Below are 20,754 nucleotides of genomic sequence, written 5' to 3'. Positions count from 1 at the left end.
ATTGGAAATCAGGGTTATTTCACCAAATATTGACGTTAAAACATTAATATTGTGTATGGATGTCCCCAAACCACATTGGGGAAAGACATGTTTTTTTTTTTTATCCATTAAATGGAAGTCAGTGGTAACCAGCATTTTTCCTACAGAAGACAGACCTTCAAGTTTGGAATGACATAAAGGTGAGTAAATGACAACAGAATTTTTATTTTTGGATAAACTATCCCTTTAAGATGTTTTTTTGTTATTAACAATGATCTTCCAGCACACTGCAGAAGAAACAGATGTTTCAGAAACACAGCTCTCCATTACTTACTCTGACCTCTAGGGACAGTGTAAAGACAGACCTCATGTTTATCTCTCAAACACCTATGTATTCCCACAGCAGCCTGCAGTTAGGAAGCAGGTGGCACTATAAAATAACAACCAGGGCATAAACACTGTTGCCTTGGTCCGTTTTTTGCAGATCAGTCCTCGTTAACCACATTACATACGAAGAACTCACTGAGCTTTCATTTGTGGCCACTAAGATTTTCTTCCCAAGTGTTGCCAAGGTGACAAAACGTGTCATCACCAGACCGAGGACACCACAGGCTTTCCACAGAAGCATGGACTAGCAAATATATGTAAAATAGCCTTACATGCAAAACAGCCATGCATACATTACATCCAAAATGCAATGTATGCAATTCTGTTTGAATCCAATTCTCACCATACTGGTTTGGTTTAAAAGGAAACAAATCAAATTGATGATATGAACAATTATACAACTCAAAGAAAAGAATTTGAGACAAATATTTTCTTTCATTTTAATGTGACTGTTCAAAGCCAGAAATTACTGCAGGGATCAACAATTCCAAACACAACTTAGGTTACAAAAAATATAAAGCAAAAATAAAGAATGAAAACAGACTTTCCTAATTTGTTCTCATGTGCACAGTAGAGCTCTGGAGCGTTGCCACAATGCTCAGATGAACAGAGAGAGCAGCCTGCTGGATCAGCTCTCTAGGTGTTCTGGTTTATGGATCATGCACACTAGAGGACAAACACGCTCGAGTCTGCCGTCCATGCAAACAAAACACTCGTAAAAAGTCCTGCTGAAGTGAAGCGAGAACCCATAGACCAACTTGTACATTATTAATTCAGAACTGCAAATAAGCTTTTCATTTGTTTCATCATGACCATAAAAGCAACAGGAATCATGAAGAGGGATTGGGGACTAAAAAAAGGTTTTTTTTTGGATAAACAGTCGTTGACAGTATTTAAGGTTGGAGAAGAGGACAAATTCTGATCAAGAAGCTTCAGCTGGCTCAATCATTTCCACATCATAAAACTCCTCAGCAATAAACATTCCAAAAAAAAATCCAAACAAACAAAAGTCTAGGGTGAATTTTAACAATTTGTACATTCTAAAGCTGAACCAACATCAAACATTTAAAATGCAGAGAGTGGAAGAAAAAGAGGGAAATGTAGGGTGTGGTAGAGATTCCCTCAGGACTGAGATGGAGACATCTGGGCCTTCCTCATTGAGCGGAGAGCTTTCTCACGCAAGTGCTTCTCCAGATCATCCAAACTGTCTTCTACTTCACTCTCTGATTCCTTCAGGAAAGGTAGCATTAATTATGTCTGACTCAAGCATAACAACAAATATGCTTAGGCTTTACCTTACATAGAACTTTTATACGTATGGTAAAAATGGAGACACTTCAGATTACTGGACTATTTTTTTCTCACTGTACAGAGAGCTTTAAAAGTGTAACTTCACCTTTTTCTGGTCAGAGTCTGGCTCTGCTTCCTGTCCGTGTGCTCCTGCCACCCCTACGCTCTTTTCTTCTCCACTCTTCTCCTTCTTCTGTTTCTTATGCTTTTTGTGTTTTTTCTCTTTCTTGTGTTTCTTCTCTTTCTTCTTTTTCTTCTTCTTACCACCTTCTACATCCGAATTCTACAGAACAAACAAAGAGAAAAAGTTGAGACACCCTTTTGGCATTAATCCTAAATACTTTTTTTAAAGGATTCATTTCTAAAAACGAACAACTGAAAAGTCTTGAAACTAAAACCAAATACAAATTTGGTTTTAGAAGCTTCAAAGCCTTTTTTTGCCCCAGTTTGGGGCAAGTGAGGCCCAAGCTTGGGCAGGTGTGGCATACCTTGTTAGGTGATGGGCTCGGGGAGACACTGCTGTTCTTTTTGGCAGGTGGAAGTGGAGAACGACTAGCAGAGCGAGAGGGTGAGACTGAAGCAGGTCGCTTGTGAGCCGTGGGAGGAGGAGGAGAAGCAGATGGTGAATGTGAAACCTGTCTCCTTACAGGCTGGGGGCTCTGAGAACCTCTACAAATGGACAGGAAGAGTCATTCAGAGATAGTTCATCTGTTACACAAATAGAAGCGGAGCTATAGAAAAACATACCTCTGAGATTTGCGTGGTTCTGGTGTGCGGGAAACCCTGCGAATGGGTCTGGTGCTGTGAGATGGGGACGTCTGACGTCTTTGTCTCTGCGGAGATAAACTTGAGGGGCCAAATCGAGCCGGAGGACTGGAAGACACTCGAATAGCATGGGCAGGAGGAGAGGAGCGGGCATCTCTGCCCCGTTGGGCTGCAGAGGGATTTGGAGAGCTTCTGCGGTGGCGGGGTGGAGGCGAAGCAGAAGTGGGCGGAGTACGTCTTTTTCCTGGACTACTGCCACGGTTCCGTTTGGGGGATCGAGAGGAGCGACGTTTGGCCAAAGGGGAGGGCGATCCTCTACGTTTCGCCACTGGCGAGAGAGATGCCCTGCGCTTGGCCACTGGCGAAGGAGATGCCCTGCGCTTGCCCAATGGTGAGGGAGACGCTCTGCGTTTGGACATAGGTGAAGGAGACCCTCTATGCTTGGACACAGGTGATGGAGACCCTCTGCGTTTGGACATGGGTGAAGGAGACCCTCTGCGTTTGGACATGGGTGAAGGAGACCCTCTGCGTTTTGAAACGGGTGAAGGAGACCCTCTCCTCTTGGACAAGGGTGAAGGAGAACCTCTACGTTTTGAAACGGGTGAAAGAGATCCTCTCCTCTTGGACACAGGTGAAGGAGACCCTCTATTCTTGGATATAGGGGATGGAGACCTTCTACGCTTGGGAGGAGACCCTGATGAGCGTCTTTTTTGAGCTGGGGGAGGGGAGGGACTGTATCTGCGCTGGATGGGAGGAGTGAAGCGCCGGTGAGGTGGAGATGGAGATCTGATAAAGGAGGGACAGAATAAAGGGAATTCTGTGAATACCCACAGCAGGTCAAAGAGACTTCACATCCCAAAACCACAAACTCTTCATAACTCAGCTGGAATTTACCTGCGCCTTGGGGGAGGAGAGGGGGACCTGCGGCGACGAACAGGAGATGGTGAACGATGTCTACGGCCAGCAGGTGATGGAGAACGTCTCTTTCTAAAAGCAGAGAAAGGGAGTCTAAACTCAGGGTCTGATAGGAATAAAACATCTCTCAGTTGAGTAAACCACAGGTCTAAATTCTGTCAGCTTCTGCAAAAAACAATGAAGTTTGTCTAGTGTTTGGCGAAGCTTCCGTTTACCATTTTTGATGTGCTTCATCCTATTCATTTATCTGTTTAAATGGGAATTACAATTGAAAGTAGATTGCACACATCTTAAAAAAAAGATCTGAAAAACAAATTTAATCCTAAAGTGAACAGAGGATCTTAGTAGTGACCTTAAGGTAGTATCACAGGTCAAATGTAAATGTCATGCAAATATTGTTGATTTTCACCTTGGGGATGCATCTCTGTGTCGCCTCCGTGGTGATGCAGGTGAATGGCTCCGCCTCCTTCTGATTTCTCCATTCCTGGCACCTGCTCCTCTATTTTGCCTCCTTGGACCTTCATCTTCAGAGGAAGATGATGAACCAGTGTCTAAGCAAAAATAATAATAATAATAACAATAACAATAAATCAAACATCTACTAGCATACGTTTTCCATATTCAACACAACTTGAAGGTACAAGCACAGGTGAGAGGAAGAGAAAGGGGAAGTGAGGACAGACAAGTGTGATGAAATAAAAACAGTGGCAACCTGAAGAGGATTGCTGATTCTGTCTCCGATACTGACGACGCTGCTGGACAGAATCTGCTGTTGACCCTTTGCCCACCTTCTCCTCTTCTGTAAAACAAAGCAGTGAACTCCTTCAGTGCCCGAGAAACACCCACGTGCCCACCAACACAGAGTAATGATGTGCAAAAACACACAACCACACACACACACCCATGACATGCACCCTCCCCTCATCTTTGAAATGAACAGAAGAGACTTGTGAGACAAGAGCTACAGAGTCCAAAACATTAGTACATGTTATTAGAAGTATAACAGGCCAGACAGACAGTGTTCTGCCTACAAGTCTCTAAACCTTTCTGATATGCACACAAATGCATGTTTAGGCGCCAAATCTCACCAGACTCTGATGCATCGGACCGTCTGGGTTTTGGAGAAGGCGTGTCATTTCTTCCACCAGGCCTGTGCTTCACAGCTGAAATTTTCACATGCATTTCAGTCAGAATCATTTTACTGCTTATTCTCCTACAAATAACATGGTGCTGCCAAGGAACCATTTCAGATAAAAAAAAGGACTATACTCAGGAGTTATTCAAACCATTTCAAATAACAATATTGACTTCTAGGAAACAACCTGAAGGGCTGGTGTCTGGTCCTGAAGGACTGCGGCCTCGTCTTCTGGAGGGGCTGACGGGGTCCAAGCGGCGTGGAAGTTTTCTGGGCGGTGTAGCTGACCTACGCTTCCCTGCTCTTTTATGGGGTGACCGAGAGGAGGAGCTGCCTGAAGAGGACCGGGAGCGAGAGCGACGCCTGGTGGACGAACAAGATCAGGTGAACAAAAGCTGACTAGCAAAATCTTCTAGCAGTTAACATGAGGCAGATGAAAGACAGATTTTTAGATTAAAGACAAGTAAAAGATGAAAAAGACATGAGAACATTTATAAAACTTAATGTAACACCAGTGTGGCATTACCGTTCAAAAAATGTAAGTCATGCTTATTAGGGTTGTCACTAACGATTATTTTGGCAATTTGGTAATCTTGCGATTATTTTGACGATTAATCGAGTAATCCGATTTTTCTTTTGTGGTAATAAAAATAGACCTATGGGAACAATAGACTTTAAAAATAATAACAATGAGGCAATAACTCATATAAATAAAGTATCAAAAGTAATCATGGTTTTATTGAACAGTTTAAATACATAATATACATACTATAAGTACATATGTACCTTATGTATTATAACAAATGCCTGCAGAGGGCACCAACAGCCAGGTGATTGTTGCTGTTGCACTTTACAGCATGATCAAATCCTTGTTTAATATTGTGCAAACATTTAAATAAAATGTGAACTCAATCACTTAATATTTGGACACTTCTTTACGATAAAATGGTACAGGGAGAGTTTAAACTTAACTTATTTTGACATCGCAATGAATAACCGTTTGCATATCTGCAAATCTGGCGAAATGGCACACATTGAGTTCCCAGATTAACATTATCAGCAATCCAAACTCACAGCATATGCAGAGATGGAGTTTGTTTACACGGCTGCTGAGATGCTCCACGCATGTAAATAACAGCGCACTTCGCAATGGAACAAAATGCATACTACGCATGCATTCCCAAAAGCACGTTATTGGAAACCTAAACAAACAGCACATGCAGAGATGAGTTTATGTGGAGTAGCATTTACTGTGAACTGCGCAGCTCAGAAAAAAACAACCACCAAGCAAGAAAAAAAAAATGTAATAGCCCTTGATTAAATATATTGTGCAGCCTTATAAATAAAATGGCCTAATAACGCGCTTTCTTGTCCTTGGAATGTGCCACTTCTGGTATTTTAATTGACATGGGTAAATTCTAATCAAGGTTTTATTTAATCGAGGAATTGTGACAGCCATAGGTTTATTATTATTTTTCAAGTCTCTTATGCTCACAAAGGCTGCATTTATTTGATCAAAAACAGAAAAAAGTAATGTAAAATTTTATTTATTCCTGAGATGCTAAAGCTGAATTTTCAGCAGCCATTATTTCGGTCTTCAGTGTCACATGATTGCCGCTCGTTGCCAATGTTATCAGTTCTCTCTTTGCGTTCATACACACTCCAGTCTTCACACAGACTATTATACACTGTTATATATTTCATAACATTACAAAATGCAATTGTAATAAGCATTATTACATTACTATTTTGGTATGAACATTCACCCGCCAGTGTGGCGGATAGCCTTTTGAGATTTACTCGCCAAACGGAAAATCTACCCGCATTTGGCGCTTGGCGGGTGTTAATTTCGGACCCTGAGTGCACACAAACATGTCCATGCTCTTGATATAGAATTACCGATAAACACCTTTGGTTTTAATGAGAAAAAAACCAATACGAGGGCGGATTAGAACCCAACCTCTCTGATACGCTTAAGTTCTACCACCAGACCATTTATGCACACGAGTGTTCTAGGCAAATCTATGCATTTCTCAGAGATGAGAAGAATCCCAGGACTAATAATATTGTATTATAGTAGATGTAAGGATGAAAATGACATGTTAAACATGACTTCTGTGTCATTAAATTAAACTCAATGTACAATTGGAATTGATTTCTGGACACTGTATTGTTATTTTTTATGCAATTGTTATTGTATATATTGTATTACACCCCCCCACCTCCTCACTCCTGTCCCACCCACTTATTTATAATGTTGAAAACAGTTGTGTTGCTTAATATTTTTATGGAAACCATTAATAATTTTTTTAGGATTCTTTAATGGAAAAAACAGTTCTAAAGAACAGCATTTATTTGAAATAAAAAGGTTTTGTAGCACTTTAAAAAGTCTTTATTATAACTTTTGAACAATTGAATGCATCCTTGTGGAATAAAAGTATGAATAAAAAAAAAAAAGGCTGACCTGCGGACAGGTGAACGGCTACGTCTATGTCTAGAGGGAGGTCGCCGTCTAGGGGGGCTCCTACGTCTCGGAGAGATTCGCCTCCTGGGACTTCTGCGGCGAGGAGAGAACGATCTAGAAGAGACATTAGCTTATCCTCCAGTTCAATGACATTGGCAGGTAAGCAAAATTATCTAAGATAAGAAATCAACTGACTTCAACATTGGAGACTAAACTCACCTAGAGCGTGACCGAGGCCGTTTGCGAGAACGAGGTGATCGAGAGCGAGAGCGGTGGCGCGGGCGATCTCTCCGTCCATCCTTATCTCTGTCCTTGTCTCTGGGTTTGGGCCTGTCTTCTGATTTTGACGTTTTGTCTGGAGAGAACTCTTTGACAGCCTCTGACACAGAGTCCGGCTTCATCTCAACCACCAGATCACTGACAGGTAAAATGGGGGGTGTAGATTTCAGATTCATACACAAAGTCTTTCTGTGGTCAATAGCAACAACAATTTTAAGATTGCATAGTGCAGTGTCAGGTTTCCATAGTTACCTTGTAGAGGAAGCCTCCTCAATGAGAGGCTCTGGTTTGGAGCTCTCTGATTGGTCCGGTTCCTGCTTTGGTTCTTCTTTATTATTGGGCGGACTAGGAGGCGGCAAGGCAGCCGGGCTCGGTTTTCGGCGAGGAGAGCGAGAGGGACTGGATTTACGGTCACGCTTCACAGGGGAGCGTGACTTCCTCCTGGAATTAAAAGTGAACCAGAAAAAAAGAGAGAAAAAAACAGCAGTTAAGCACATGGCCAATTTACAACATTATCCATTATTTACACTAACAAATATACTAATCTAAATGTTAACGTCACCATGAAATCAAAATTGACAATTATTTTTTATTATATATCCATGTAAATAACTATTTTTCTTTTGATTCATGTGCCCTTATGATCTTTCATCAAAAACAACTACTAACATGAAATCGCTATAATTAACAAATTACAATGATCAAACAATTCCAGATGGACAAAATCAAGTGCCACCCTACATTTTTTTCATGTTTGAGAAGCCGTTTCACTCGGATGTCACAATAGAGAAGAAAAAACAATCAAAATTTCCATTTTCCATTTCATGCTGACTTTAAGCAAAACGAAGGCTAAAAAACCAACCGTTTAGGGCTTTTTGACTGAGCTCGCTCTCTGATCTCCTTCTCCCTTTTATCTTCATCTATTTTTTTCAGAGAGGCGAGTTTCTCCTGTTCAATCTAAATCAGCAAATAGAAAAACTGTTGAACACTCAACTTGTTCACAATCATGTTGTACACATACCCAATTACAACACAAAATGTCCAACCTTATAAAACCCCATCATAATCAGTATGGAAGTTCATAACTATTCAGCTCTTCTTCATTACCTGTCTCTGTTTGATCTCCTCTTTCTTTTGCTCCAGGAAAGCAGACGGGATACCTGCGATGTTATCCTGGGCACTTAGCAACAGCGGCCAGAGGTCCTTCATGAATTCTCGAGCGTTCTTCCCGTTCAAAAACCCTGTCAAATTAATCTGCATCATCTTCCCATCCGGGTTCTGCAACACAAACAGCAGGGAGGAAGAGAGGGGAGGAAACCATGCAGTTAATACTGACACAGAACCAGTGTGCTGAGCTCTGAAAGTCTACCTACACCTTCCCTTCCTGAACATCCAGTAAACAGCTGCTTTTCAACAAGAGCCCAATACCTCCGGGCCTCAAAAATGTCTCTAAAACCAACTGTCACAGCTAAATTTTATTTTTTACTCAAACCAATTTAATAAAAGGATCAAAACACTTCTAAAATGGATAAACTCACTTTGAGCATGCATTACATGTTTACATGTTATTATCTGAACTGAGATGTACCCTCCCAGTTCTCATCCCCTCATCAAGGAGCAATAAGACCCTCCCCACCACTAGGGCTGTCTCTTCCTGTGCAATATCAAAACTCCTGAGAGATAGAAAACATTAAAGTCCACAAACAGAGTGCATCAAAACCCCACAAAGCAAGAACAGTCCAGTTGTCTTCAGTGTGAGTGGCGCAGGCTCTGTGGGCTCAGGGGGGCGGAGAAAGGCGCTCCATTGGCTGGCCTCCGCCTCACTACTGCATCACACTCAATCACCTTGAGTTTAATGCTATATCATTTATCTAAATTGCAAGAGACGAACAAGCAATAATGAGTACACAAGGCATGGAAAACTCTTTATTTACAACAAATGAAGAGGAAAATAAACCTATGAGATCCATGTGCTAAGACAGGGATGCTGAATCGTGCTCCTAAAGATGTACGTTCAGTTGTAAGAATAGGGCTGGACCTAAATTTTGCAATAAAGTAGATCTCCAAGAGCAGGATTGAGCACACGGTGTCCTAAAATGTGTTAAATTAACATTTCTGGTTCACTAAAGGTTAAGCTCTATCGACAGCATCTGTGTAATAATTGAAGAATTTTACCATTTTTGATAACAGAAACAAGCAAATATGATGATTTGCTTGCCCTCTTCAGACATATTTTGCATGTATATCAGAGGTGCCCAATCCTGTTCCTGGAGATCTAACTGCAAATTTCAGTTCCAACCCTGATCCAACACACCTGTCTGTAATTGTCAAGTGCACCAGAAGATCTTAATTAGCTGGTTTAATTGTGTTTAATCAGGTTGAAGCTGAACTTTGCAGGAGGGTAGATCAACAGGAACCCTTGATGTACAGTTTATGGACCCATTTAAACAGCGTTAAGGAAAAGTGTGATATAAAAGTGTGATGTTAGCCCTTTTGTTTTACTTTGTATATCATTACTGTACTGAAGCAATTATCTGTCCAATCAATTATTATTATTTTTGTTATTATTATAAGTATTATCTAGAAAAGATTGTTCATATTGTATTTCTAACCACTATTTAAATGACAAACCTGAAGCTGATTTTTTTTAAATTATATAATTTAAAGGGTAAGTTCGGTATTTTACACTTAAAGCCCTGTTTTAAGATTGTTTCTGATTAAATAGAACGGTTAGGATTGAAATTTGGACAAATGCTGCTGTCCCCACAATTTTCGGTTTCTGTGGTAGCAAGAAAGGTACGAATGGTAAAACACCTGTTGGGAAGCATCTTTTGCAGCAATTTTTGTGTGAGCATAACAGTGAACAGCCCAGACCATTCGGCGAGTTTCACGTCTTTGTAAACTAAAGTTTAATGCGTTTTATGAATGATTGTTCCAGTGAACCTATGAAACCAGTGGAGGTTGGGGGGGTGCTAACACAGAAACTGAAAATTCTCGGGACAGCGGCATTTTTCCAAATTTCAATCTTAACCGTTCTATTTCATCAGAAACTATCTTAAAACAGGGCTTTAAGTTTAAAATATAGAACTTATATATTTGTATAGCACATTTCAAAAAATATTGCTCCAAATCAGCTTTAAAGCGAATTTAAAAAAAAGAATGTGTAAAAAATATATTTAACAAATTAAAATTAGATTAATTATATTATATATAATATAATAATGCTTCCTGGGGGGGGGCAATGTTTTTTAGCATTAAGTTTTTTAAAATCCATTTAAATTCATCCCGTGGGCCCTGTGAATGTTTGCAGAGGCCCCAGCCCTAGTTGAGAAACACCCCCCCAGTTTAAAAAACCCTGGAAAAATATCAGTTTCAGTTTCCACTGAAAATAACTACAGGTTCATCCACCAAGATTAGTAGTCCAATTGAAAAAAATAGGATTTAGACCATTTTTAGCACAAATAAAATTATGGAATTAAAAGTGGCTTAACCTCACATTTCAGTCTTTAAACCCTTCAAACCCTGCCACTGTTATAAGTGCCTTATTGTAGTTGCAATTTTATAAGAAAATAAAAACAAACTAAAGGAAGACTTTATTATTGTCTGAGGTAAATTATATTATTCCACAAATGCTGTAGAGCAAACATAACCTGTATTTAACCTGAAACATTCCTTTAGGTTATTGTATGGCTATATAATTACAAAAACTGAAAGCACCTCTTTATGAATGAAAATAAGGAAACACCTGTATGTATCATTAATAGGAGCAAATACCTCTCTGGAATCCAAGCAAAAGCTTCCTGAAAATCAAATCTTTAGAGACTACAACAGTGACTAATAAACAGGCCTTAGCTTAATTAATGAAAACGCAAAATGTGTCTCTCTTTGTTATTTGTATCACATGGTGCAAACGGACAATCATACAATAAACCAATATATTTTTTAAAAACTGACAGCTGAGCTAGTCAATTAGACAGAGCATAATAATAATTATCTAATAAATAATAATTGCCTAATAAATCCCCTTACCACCAATGTCGTACTGCATTATCACATGCAATTTTAAGTTTTCTTTGCATTCTTTAATGGTTGTATGTCGTTCTAAAATTGTCATTAAATTAGGCCTTTGTGTTTAAGATGTATTGCTAAACTTTGAAAGGCACAAATGATAAAGCTGAAATGACTCTACCATTGGCACAATGTCAATCCCTGCTTATAACTCACCTCAAAAAATAAAGCTCATCATCAAGGGAGAGTTGGATTCAGAGAGACTTTGGGCTCAGGTGAGATCTAATTAGGAGTTGGTGCTATACTTCAGATGCAAGGAATAAGATCCATATTGGTTCAGGCCTTTTAAATCATAAATCACATCAACATTAGAACATTGCTGTTCAGAAGGAACGGTGTCACAAATCATATCTTCAGAGAGAGAGAACATCATTTTTTTACCCCTTTTTCTGTCTTTTTAAAACCAGACAGACACTTAAAGACTGTGATGTTAGATGTTTTCTGCTGTTACATCTACACATGACAAATGTTTCAAATAACTGACAGCGGTTATTCACTGATCTTCAAACCTTCTCTCATCCTCCCAAAGAACAAAACACATTTAATATATAATTGCAGCATGTGTGAAAAGAGCGGGAAGAGCAGAGGGGGCGTCTACCTTTTCCTCCAGCTGGTTGAAGACAAATTCGATGACGACGTCATCCTCAAAGCCAAGGATCTCTGTCACGCGCTGGGTGATCCAGGGCTTGATGACTTCCAGGTTGACCTTGGTCATATCCACCTAATAACACACATCAGAAAATACAATCATGAAGATCACAGGATTTTCCATATATTTTTTTTTGGGGGGGGGGGGTAACTTTAGGATCAAATTTTCTTTGTATTAAAAATTATTCAGTACATGGTCCTTCAAGAATCATTTTAAAATTCTGGGGCTCAAAAATATTTTGAAAACAGTTTTAATATTTTTGTGGAAACTGATTATTTGTTGAATAGAAGGTTCAAAATAACAGCATTTATTTGAAATAGAAATCTTATGTAACATTATAAATGCCTTTACTATCACTTTAGATCAATTTAATGCCTAATTTATTTGCATTGCAAAATTATAATAGTTAAGAAAATCATTCTACTAAAATCATTGAACAATTTAAAATCTAATAAACCCCAATGTGCAGCATGCTTATGATAATCTGGTGCTGTTAACAAATTTGCACCAAAGAAAACAAGTATTTTTATATTTTCGACCTTCTTCTCCAGACATTCTGCAAACTTCAGCTGCTTCAACAGCTTCTTATGTTTGTTGCTGAAGCGGTTATCCTGCTCCGCACTGGTGCCCTTTAAAAAAAAACATGAAATCATAATTAAAACATCATGTAACACATTTTAATTTTCTTTTACCGGTCTCTGAGGTTAATATGCAATTTGCAGTATGAGACTAATGAGAAAAAAAAGAACGTTACACCAATACACACATAGCAGCTAGTCTATTAATGTATAAGAACATTAAATAATCTATATTTCGTTTTCAGTCTGTATTTCTCAAATATAACTAAGGTACGTCGACTACATATTACTTTATAGTGGACTTTATTTGTAATAATAAGTGCGATAATATGAAAATAAATTCGTTAAATCTGTTGTTCCTGATTAATCTGTTGAGTATTTTCAGGTTCTCTCACGCAGCCGCCATTACAGCCACACTCCAATGAACACATCAAATACAGCTTTAAAACAACCAACCAGTCAACCAACTGACGAATAACAAATAGTAACAACGTATACGACCTTTATCGTGTGATATTTGTAAAAGAATAAAACACTTACGCGGAAAAACCCCGCGTCCATTTCTGTCGTGTGTCAATATGGCACGATGTCCCAAAATCCACTGCGGCGCGGCAGCTTTTAAGCCACTTCCGGAAGATGGGTGATCATGTGCCTGAAATCTGGGCTGCGTCCGAAAACTGGAAAGTGCTGCCTCCGCAGGCAGTAAACAGATATTGGAGGGCAACAATGCACGTCCAAATCCAATGATCGTGTCACATCCTGTATCCTGAGATACCTTCATCTGATGGATTTTTGAAGGCAGCATAGATGTTTCCTTCGCTGCATGCCTTTGATATCCCACAATCCTTTAAACAATTTATTATTATTATTATTATTATTATTATTATTATTATTATTCTCTCCCCTGGCACCTTTTTTTCTTTTGTTTTAATACAGTTTTTTTTGTATTGTATGCATAATGGCATACTTTTAATACTTGCATTTGTACAAAATATTATATTTAATGTTGCTTGAATAAAAAAAAACTGGACCATTGTCCAAATCTATTTAAAACGAATTCATGTTTCATAATATAACTGATTATTCAGTATAAATTATAAAACATAAATTAATTCATTTTTGTTTTGTTAGTTTATCCTTCAACAAATGAGACAATGAAACTGCATTTGAGCAGACATTTTTAGGATTTTATTTATTGTTATTGTAATTTAACGTGCAACGTTTTTCCTAAATATATAGTTGTTTGTTGGTAATGCTGCTGTTGGTAGTATATAAGTCCTTGAATGGTCTGGCGCCGTCCTATCTCTCGGATCTCCTGAGTGAGTGTCAGTCTAAACAACTAGTCAACTGAGGCTACTGGTTCTGAGGTTCAGCCTAATAAAACAAAGTTGAGATTAAATCACACCTTATTTAAACTTTTAACCCATGACTGTTTATGTGTTTTATTGTATTATTTATGTTAGTATCTGCCTTTTTAAAGTTATGTAAAGCACATAGATCTGTGATCTGTGTTGTTTTAATGGTGCTATAGCCTTAAAAATGTATTGACATTGGCAGTATCTGGGACTACTAAAGAAGTCAAAGTGTAATATATATATATATATATATATTTTTTTTTTACATGATTCATTTTTAAAACAACATTGAACAAATACATAAACTGTTTGCTGTATTAAAGTCATTTATTTGACATACACTGCAATTTTCCACTAGTTCTGAATGTATTAGCATTAGCAACTTTTGAGGTTAAATGATAACTAAAAATTAAGGCAGTTTCAATTGTGAACACAATATGTTTTGTCCAGAAATCACACTTGCTTTTGAAAGCGGTGAGTCATTCTACATATTGTCTTAGTTAAGACCAGGTTACGACTCATTTTTATTTGTCTGCACTAGGCAATACAGAAGGCAGACTAAGACTTTCAGACAGGCAGAAGCTAAAGAACTCTCCCCTTTCTATTGCAAGGCCACCTTGGGTGTTTTATCCAGTAGTTTTGCTCTTCTGAGTTAACAGAAATGTAAAAAATATCTCTTCATTGTGTATGAATAATACAGCAGCATCAGCCATGCTGATGGATTAAGTACTTAATTCACACCACCACACTATACATTGTGAATCCAGAGCCCTTGATAACTGACTCCAAATAAATAAGCAATAGTGGGCAGAACCCAAAATTCAGGCAACTGTGAATTCATCACGGATAGCAGTTGGAACAAAGGCAATATCATCTCTTGATTTACACTAGAGCTGGTAGTGAAGCTTTTTCTGCTGTGTTCAAACCAAGACACACGGTACATGGTCTAGAGCACTGTGAAAAGTGTCTAATGGTCCTTACTGTATTTGTACAAAAAGACTCAAATGTAACCCCTCCCAAAAAGAATGTCAGGATTGGTTAAGCAGTGAAAGCAGTGTTTTAGTAATAACATCAGATCGCTGAAAGTATTTAAGGGAATTGGGGCCAGAACTTGCTATTTTCATGTAGTTAAAAACAAAAAAGCTGTGTGGTGTCTCTGAAATAATTAAATTGGACTGTTACATATATACAGTAATGTATGTAATTATTATCATTATGCTATTATTATTATATTCATCAGCATTTTGTCATTTTCTTGTTTTTCCCCTGTCCCATGATGACTAGAAAACTATGTAAGAATAGATCACAGAGTAGAAAGACAGACCCTGCATCCGAAATACTATATAGAAGGGAAAAAACTGTATGTGAGCCAAGTTGTATGTCCGAAAACACTAGGCCGAAAATTACCCGAATGACCTACTACTTCCGGCGAGATTCTGAAGTGCGCATCCACTGGCAACTGATGCCATAGGTCACATGACAGTGACAACATGGCGGATATAGTATGTCCGAATTGCATTCATTCTACACACATTCACACTATATAGAACATACTTTTTTCGCAAAGCAGGTATGAAATCGAATGTAGTACCTACTTTACGGTATGCGATTTCGGACGCAGCAAGAGTCTCCTGAGCAGTGAGAGAGTTTTCACTGTTGGTTTACATGTTTTCTTCGAAAGCATATGTTTGTAGAGAACTGTCCGTGTCAACAGTTCTCTTACTGACAGAGATTCCTGGTCTAAAGAAATTTGAGATAGAAATGTACTGGAATTTTTGTGTTACAGCTGGTGATTTGTGTTACAGTCTCTGAGAAGACCTGCTAGCTGACAGGTAGTCCTGCATTGGTTCTCTTTTCACGGATGGAGGCCAGCATGTCGCTAACCATCTCTGACAGGCCGTACTCAGGCTTCCATCCCCAATCCTGTCGGGCGTTAGAGTCATCAAACCGCACAGGCCAGCTGTCCGCTATAGAAGGAACGTAAATTTGAATGAACATTAAGATCATTGCATTAATGGATTGTTATCAAGGGTTTTATGGCCTATTCCTTTATTTGTTACACATACAGTGACCAAGAGGCATTATTTGTACAATAAAACAAAAACATTAAAATGAATATGATAATAGACCCTTTCAAAAGGTCATTCACTCACACTGTTCTTACCAATAGTCTGCCGGATGGTATCAGGATTGTACGTGACCCTCAGGTGGGGCAGGTGTTTACGGATCTCTTCTGCCACTTCCTCAGGTGTGAAGCTCATGGCTGCGATGTTGTAAGTACGCAGTGAAAGTCGGCTTTCAGGAGCTTGCATGAACTCAATGGTGGCCCTGTGGCAGTCAGAGATATGCATCATGGGAAGCCGAGTGTTGGAACGCAAGTAACATTCATGGTGGCCGGTGCTGAGGGCATCGTGAAAGATCTGGACAGCATAATCTGAGGAAAAGAGGATGTGTACGATTAAATAGGTCAGATTAGGTGTGTTGTTTTATTGCAAGTAAATGACAATTCAACGAATAAGTGAATAAGTTTTAAGGTATTTTTCTTTATATACAACTAAAGATTGTAAGTGAGGCTGGTTACCAGTGGTGCCTCCTCCTGGCTTGGTGTGGGCAGAAACAACTCCTGGGTATCGCAAGCATCGGAAATCCAGGCCATATTTATGATGGAGATACTGATCCAATCAGAACACAGTTAGGATGTTTGCATTTCATAATTAAATATCATGTAAGGGTTCCAAAACTTTTTTGTCAGCCGAACCTCTTAGATGTAAAATATTTACTTGAAGTACCCATTGAGATTTTAATTTAATATTTCAATAATTTAACAGTATTTGCAAGTTCTCTGATGTTGATAAAAAGTAATAATTATTAAAAAATAATAATAATGTTCTTCACTCTGAAACAGAGAATACAGCTATTTAATTAAATTGCAGCCTTTGATTTGATCATCTCATCAAGCTTTTTTTGGGATTATCATGGAGCCCCATTTATTTATTTATTTATTTTAATTTTACGTTAGATTTGTTATTGGGAAACCCTAATGTAATTGAGAAATTGTTCACATTAAGCTAACAAAGTATATATACATACATATACATATTAATTCATTAATTTCCCCAGACTAACTAGAACATAAAAAATATCAATCTTTACTTCCCCCATCAGCTCCGCATGGACTTTGGAAACTCCATAAATGGTGCGAGGTCTCTGGATGCAGAGGTCAGGGGCCGGGTCGCGGGGAGACGAAGGGCCAAATGCTCCAATGGTACTGGGTACAAACAGTCGCAAGCAGTTCTCCAGAGCCAGATCCAACACATTATGCAGACCTAAAGAAAGAGGAGTGGGGTGAGGAGAAGAGAAGATATCAGGACAGGGGCAACAGGAGAAGGACAGAATGTGGGACGTCAGGGATAGTGGAAACCTTACGTTGTAAATTACGTTGTCATAGCACCTAACCCTAACGCTTAAAACATGTGTGACAAGAGTTTTCCCACCTGTGATATTGATGGTGCGGGCGAGAGCCATGTTAGCTTCCCCGATAGCACTGAGCAATGCGCTGTAATGCACCAGCCAGGTGATTCTGTTATTCACAACTAGCTCCCTCAGGTTTTTATAGTCCAGCACGTCAGCATATACAAATGGACCTGTGAGGTAAAACACACAACAGACGTTGGAGTTTAAATGCGAGCTTTATTAATAGGAATATGAACGAGGCCGAGTGATTGAAATGTAAATAAGGTTCAATTTGTTAACATTATCATGATCTCACAATAAACAATATTTATTACAGCATGATTCTAGGCTAATGCTAATTCATAAATATACTATCACTTATAGTTAAAGCTGCAGTCCGTAGTTTTTCCTCATTGTCGCCATCTCTGTTCGAAATCTGCAGTTATTCGCGGAATTATCAACTTTACGTGGGTTGTGCCTCGGCACGGCACAGCGCGGATGAATCCAATGTTTTGAGCGGCTGTCAGTCATGGCGCCGGTGTCGATACTGGCATTCGGAATGACAGATTCTACTTTTTGGAAGTATGACTTATGAAGTATGAAGAATTTTCACAGGAAAATGTAATGACGAAAAAATGTAAATGCAAAGGCTATAAATCTCCACCTCCAACATCATTCACACGCAATATAGCCTACTAGCCGAGACAGATTCTTTATGTGTACAGACGTAATGACGCAAAGACATGCTCGAAGTGCCACTGGAATTAAAAACATTATTAGCTTATTAGTTTTGAATCGAGCTAAGGCAAGCAGATAGTTTTGAACACTGGCTGGTTATGTACTTGCTCAAACATTTATTTTGGATAATTTTTAACCCACAAAAGTAACTGACTGCACCTTTACACTAATGTTTGAATTACATTTATGTTAATTTATACAAAAAGTGTGAATCAAAATGCATTTACATTCATTAATGTTCAAAAGTTTGGGGTCAGTACAATTTTTTTATGTTTTTGAAAGAAGTCTCTTGGTCTTTTATGAGTACCAAGGATGCGTTTATTTGATTAAAAATACAGAAAAAATACAATATTGTCAAATATTATTACAATTTAAAATAACTGTTTTCTATCTTGATTAAAAAAATGTTATTTATTCCTGTGATGGCAAAGCTGAATTTCCAGCCTCATTACTTCACTCTTAAGTGTCACATGATCCTTCAGAAATCATTCTAATATGCTGATTTGCTGCTCAAGAAACATTTCTTATTATCATTATGTTGCAAATGTGCTGCTTAAACCATGAGCATTTAAATAAAAAGCATTTATCACTTTTGATCAGTTTAATGCATCAGGCTATTGCCAAATCAAAAAAATATTAACGTCTGAAAACCCAAAATTTTGAACGGTAGTACAAATTGATACTATAAGATTAATAAATCCTTTAAGATTTATTTTATTGTTAGTTCACCTTAGCTATTCTATTAATTAATGATAACATATAGAGCATTATCCGGTGTTACTAAAATGTATTTGGAGTGTTGAAATAAAAGATCCACATGATAAATAAACTTATAGCTACTGTAAACTTTAACAGCCAGTTCAAGACACCACACTGTCCATGTGGCTCTATATATATGTGGCACCTGATGCAAGTGCCTGCCCATATCAGAGCCATATTAAGAGTCAGTCAACATACCCATGTTATAAACTTCAGCGGGAGGCCTCCTAATATCCGACAGGATGACGTTTTCCTTTCCATACTGCTGCCTGATGTAAAGGGGGTTAAATATGATTATGAAACAAAATAGACTAAAAAAAAGTGAAATGTGCATCAGCGTTTGCAGAATTTCACAGAGTCTATCTCAGGAAATTAAAAAGGGAAAATGTTCACAGCAAATATCAACGCAAAGCAATGCAAATATCCTATCTATGCAAAGTTGTAAAAAATTGTGTGCTGGAGTCTGATTTCAAGTTTCTCCCACGCTACACATCTTTCAGCTGTTCACTAACCTCAGCATTTGAGCTAGACCAACTCCAAGCTGTCCTAGGCCACCTTTTAATAGGAGAAAAACACATTCAACAATTAAAGGAGTTTAAACACACACTACAGCAACAAGCATTTAACAACCAGAAATGTCACCACTCACAATGCCACAACTGAGCAGCAAAAGAAAACATGATACCACACATCGTGGGATCAACTCCATACAACTAAAAAATGTATATTACAGTGTTTACTTTAGACTGATGCCTAAGACACACGGGCTTAGCTACTAGGATTATTGTGAATTTGCTAACCCATATGATGCTATTTGTAGTGTGCCTGCAAATAGTACACGGGCAAATAAAGTAGCCTACTCAAAAGATCGAAAAGCTCACAAATGGCAGTACAGTTTCATAAACAGGCCTAATTAATTTAAAATAGACTCCGTGATTGTTATTGTCCAGACATTTTTCAGCTCCACGTCAACTGACAGTCCATTTACACACTCTTTACACGCTATTGCACAAGCATAAAACGGCCGCGCGCTCTATTGTGCGCACGCGGAGCGCTTTTAACACTGTTTATTCCCAACCTATTGTCATGGCGATCAATAGGGCCTCTTACGTGGCATGGAAAACAAACATAGAAGGCATGATGGAACGGATGACTTTTTACACCAAAACATTGCAGTTTATACCACGTTATTTAAGCAGCTGAGAAACAGAATGGCACCTGTGATGAGGACTCGAGGACTGTCCGTAGGAGGCTCGGAGGAGTCGTTGTTCGGCCATCGGTTGATTTGACGCGGCGACAAACTCATGCCGCGAACTGACCAAACTTTACACGGCGAGCGGACACACACCCGGGCACCTGACAGCATCTCGTCTATCTGTCAGTTAATAAACAATTCAGTCATCAAACCGAATGGTTCAGAAAGAATACAGTAAATATTTTACATGTTGTTTCTTAGTTTTTGCTAAAACTGAAGGTCAAGTATTTAAAATGTAGTTGATTGATACACGATTAATGTAAATCAGTAGCTAGTTCAAGAAAAAGGGCAACATCTCACCTTGAGCTTATCAAAACTTGAAATCAATGATGATGTGAAACACGTGTCTTGCACCAAAATCACAACATTGCTGTAGTGTATCCGGAGGTGGAAAATCAAGTAAGTAAATAGTGCTGATAAGAGGGGTTTTCATGGTATTTAGACGTTAGAATTAAGAGATTACTGTCCGATTGGTTGCCGGAGGAGCGCATCGAATGACCATTGGATAAAAAAGCGGCCGAAGCAGAGAATGCTGGGAAATGTAGTTGTAACGTTATGTTAGCATATGCGGTCGCGTGATAATGACTGTGGTGTCCATTAGCGTTACAAGAGGGCAAACTTGCTGACGGGCTGCCCACTCCGGATTTATATTGTGTGGGTGAGTTTAGCTGAGCTGGGGCTTTAC

The 20,754-nt window shown here is 38.7% G+C and overlaps 2 protein-coding genes across 4 annotated transcripts; both read right to left on the bottom strand.

The window, feature by feature from the left end:
• Window positions 1-794: 794 nt before the first annotated feature.
• On the bottom strand, window positions 795-13,173 carry srrm1 (serine/arginine repetitive matrix 1). 3 transcript variants are annotated; one of them, XM_077239575.1, is made up of 17 exons: window positions 13,050-13,173; window positions 12,471-12,560; window positions 11,881-12,003; window positions 8,322-8,492; window positions 8,077-8,171; window positions 7,467-7,655; window positions 7,155-7,352; window positions 6,936-7,049; window positions 4,659-4,834; window positions 4,425-4,499; window positions 4,049-4,135; window positions 3,746-3,887; window positions 3,316-3,408; window positions 2,404-3,207; window positions 2,145-2,325; window positions 1,763-1,939; window positions 795-1,596 (listed from the first exon to the last, which is right to left on the bottom strand). In XM_077239575.1, the coding sequence occupies exons 1-17, from the start codon at window positions 13,068-13,070 to the stop codon at window positions 1,489-1,491; spliced, it is 2,844 nt and encodes a 947-aa protein (XP_077095690.1). In that variant the 5' UTR covers window positions 13,071-13,173; the 3' UTR covers window positions 795-1,488. The 3 variants fall into 3 exon arrangements, with proteins under 3 accessions (XP_077095690.1, XP_077095691.1, XP_077095692.1); XM_077239576.1 differs by having other exon boundaries at window positions 795-1,589; XM_077239577.1 differs by lacking the exons at window positions 11,881-12,003; window positions 12,471-12,560; window positions 13,050-13,173 and adding an exon at window positions 11,439-11,569.
• Window positions 13,174-14,172: 999 nt separating this feature from the next.
• tdh2 (L-threonine dehydrogenase 2) lies at window positions 14,173-20,561 on the bottom strand. The gene is made up of 9 exons (XM_077239574.1): window positions 20,370-20,561; window positions 20,033-20,189; window positions 19,327-19,369; window positions 19,013-19,083; window positions 17,359-17,508; window positions 17,018-17,190; window positions 16,446-16,536; window positions 16,029-16,298; window positions 14,173-15,831 (listed from the first exon to the last, which is right to left on the bottom strand). Exons 2-9 carry the CDS (start codon window positions 20,178-20,180, stop codon window positions 15,686-15,688), a joined length of 1,092 nt encoding a protein of 363 aa, XP_077095689.1. The 5' UTR covers window positions 20,181-20,189; window positions 20,370-20,561; the 3' UTR covers window positions 14,173-15,685.
• Window positions 20,562-20,754: the final 193 nt, after the last annotated feature.

The sequence above is a fragment of the Siphateles boraxobius genome, unplaced genomic scaffold, assembly GCF_051911475.1.
Source record: "Siphateles boraxobius isolate OS27281-9 unplaced genomic scaffold, OSU_SipBor_1 22, whole genome shotgun sequence".
Lineage (NCBI taxonomy): Eukaryota > Metazoa > Chordata > Actinopteri > Cypriniformes > Leuciscidae > Siphateles > Siphateles boraxobius.
This window is presented reverse-complemented; position numbering and strand designations above follow the sequence as displayed.